Consider the following 1,699-nt stretch of genomic DNA (forward strand, 5'->3'; position numbering starts at 1 on the left):
ACTCAGATACTGAGCAGGAGCTTAGGACATTGGTTCTTCATAGGAATCAAAGGTTGGACCATAGCAGCATTTTCTCTCTGGTCATTGGAATTATAATCAGTTCCAGCAGTAAAGATTGAGGATTCTACGTTCAATTTCCTGGGATCAAAATCAGCTCGGCTACTTTCTGGAATATGATCATTTGCTTAACACATCTGTTTCAGTTTCCCCTTCTGTAAGTCAGGGATAGAAAGAATGCCAGCTCCATATCACTGTTGTTGGAGGTTAAATGACTAAATAAATGTAAAAAAAAAGCATGAAAGAATGTTTGAGTCATTGTAAGTGTTCCCTTATCACAGGTGCTACTATTATTAGTATCAATATTTCTCTTCAGGTACAGTAGAGATGGGTGGGACCAATGAGAGCACTCAGGGAAATTTCATCCTTCTAGGATTTTCTGATCGCCCCTACCTGGAGAGGATCCTGTTTGTGGTCATTCTCATTGCATATCTCCTGACCCTTGTGGGCAACACCACCATCATCCTGGTGTCCCGGCTGGACCCCCACCTCCACACTCCCATGTACTTCTTCCTCACTCACCTATCTTTCCTGGACCTCGGTTTCACCACCAGCTCCATCCCTCAGTTGTTGTATAACCTGAATGGACATGACAAGACCATCAGCTACACAGGCTGTGCCATTCAGCTCTTCCTATTTCTGGGTTTGGGTGGTGTGGAGTGCCTGCTCCTGGCTGTCATGGCATATGACCGGTTTGTTGCAGTCTGCAAACCCCTCCACTACATGGTGATCATGAATCCGCGCCTCTGCATGGGCTTGGTGTCAGTGGCCTGGAGCTGTGGGGTGGCCAACTCCTTGGCCATGTCCCCAGTCACTCTGCACTTACCCCGCTGTGGGCATCGCAGTGTGGACCACTTCCTGTGTGAAGTGCCTGCCCTGATCCGGATGGCTTGTATCAATACAGCTGCCATCGAGGGCACTGTCTTTGTCCTGGCAGTGGGCATTGTGCTTTCCCCCCTGGTGTTCATTCTGGTGTCTTACATCTATATTATGAGAGCTGTGTTACACATTCAGTCAGTATCAGGGAGACAGAAGGCCTTCAACACCTGTGGCTCCCATCTCACAGTGGTCTCCCTTTTCTATGGAAACATCATCTACATGTACATGCAACCAGGAAACAGCTCTTCTCAGGACCAGGGAAAGTTCCTCACCCTCTTCTACAACATTGTCACACCACTTCTGAACCCCCTGATCTACACCCTCAGAAACAAGGAAGTGAAGGTGGCTCTGCAGAGGCTCCTGCTGGGTAAAAGAGAGGTGGGGAAGGGTTAAGAGATAGATATCTCCATCTGGTTGTCACCGCCTCAGCAGCCAGTGATGGCATCTGGACCTGTTGGATCAGATCTGCTCTTAACTTGTCCTTCCAAACTTATATAGCTTTTCCTAGACATCTATAACTGTTTCAGTTCCAATAATATTTTAATGAGTGAACTGTACAACACATAGCATTCAAACCCTCCAAATGATCTATAATCCAGATCTGAAGATCAGTGTGATGAGTAGTTATAAAGATTTTTCACAACTTACACCAGAGTGCCAAAGAGGAAACTACTTTTCTTATTCAGAATTTTGCCTTGGTTTTTGTTTGTTTTTAATTTGTTAACAAATTTTTGGGTCCTTTAGTCAGAAAGATCATGGACTG

The 1,699-nt window shown here is 45.6% G+C and overlaps 1 protein-coding gene across 1 annotated transcript; it reads left to right on the forward strand.

The window, feature by feature from the left end:
* The first annotated feature begins 384 nt into the window (after positions 1-384).
* Positions 385-1,329, forward strand: LOC121474999 (olfactory receptor 2W3). The gene has a single exon (XM_041728144.1). The coding sequence runs from the start codon at positions 385-387 to the stop codon at positions 1,327-1,329; it is 945 nt and encodes a 314-aa protein (XP_041584078.1).
* Positions 1,330-1,699: the final 370 nt, after the last annotated feature.

This window comes from Vulpes lagopus, chromosome 13 (genome assembly GCF_018345385.1).
Source record: "Vulpes lagopus strain Blue_001 chromosome 13, ASM1834538v1, whole genome shotgun sequence".
NCBI classification, from domain to species: domain Eukaryota; kingdom Metazoa; phylum Chordata; class Mammalia; order Carnivora; family Canidae; genus Vulpes; species Vulpes lagopus.

Excerpts from the sequence above, each read along its gene's own strand:
- LOC121474999 (XM_041728144.1), top strand. The coding sequence starts at position 385 with ATGGGTGGGACCAATGAGAGCACTCAGGGAAATTTCATCCTTCTAGGA.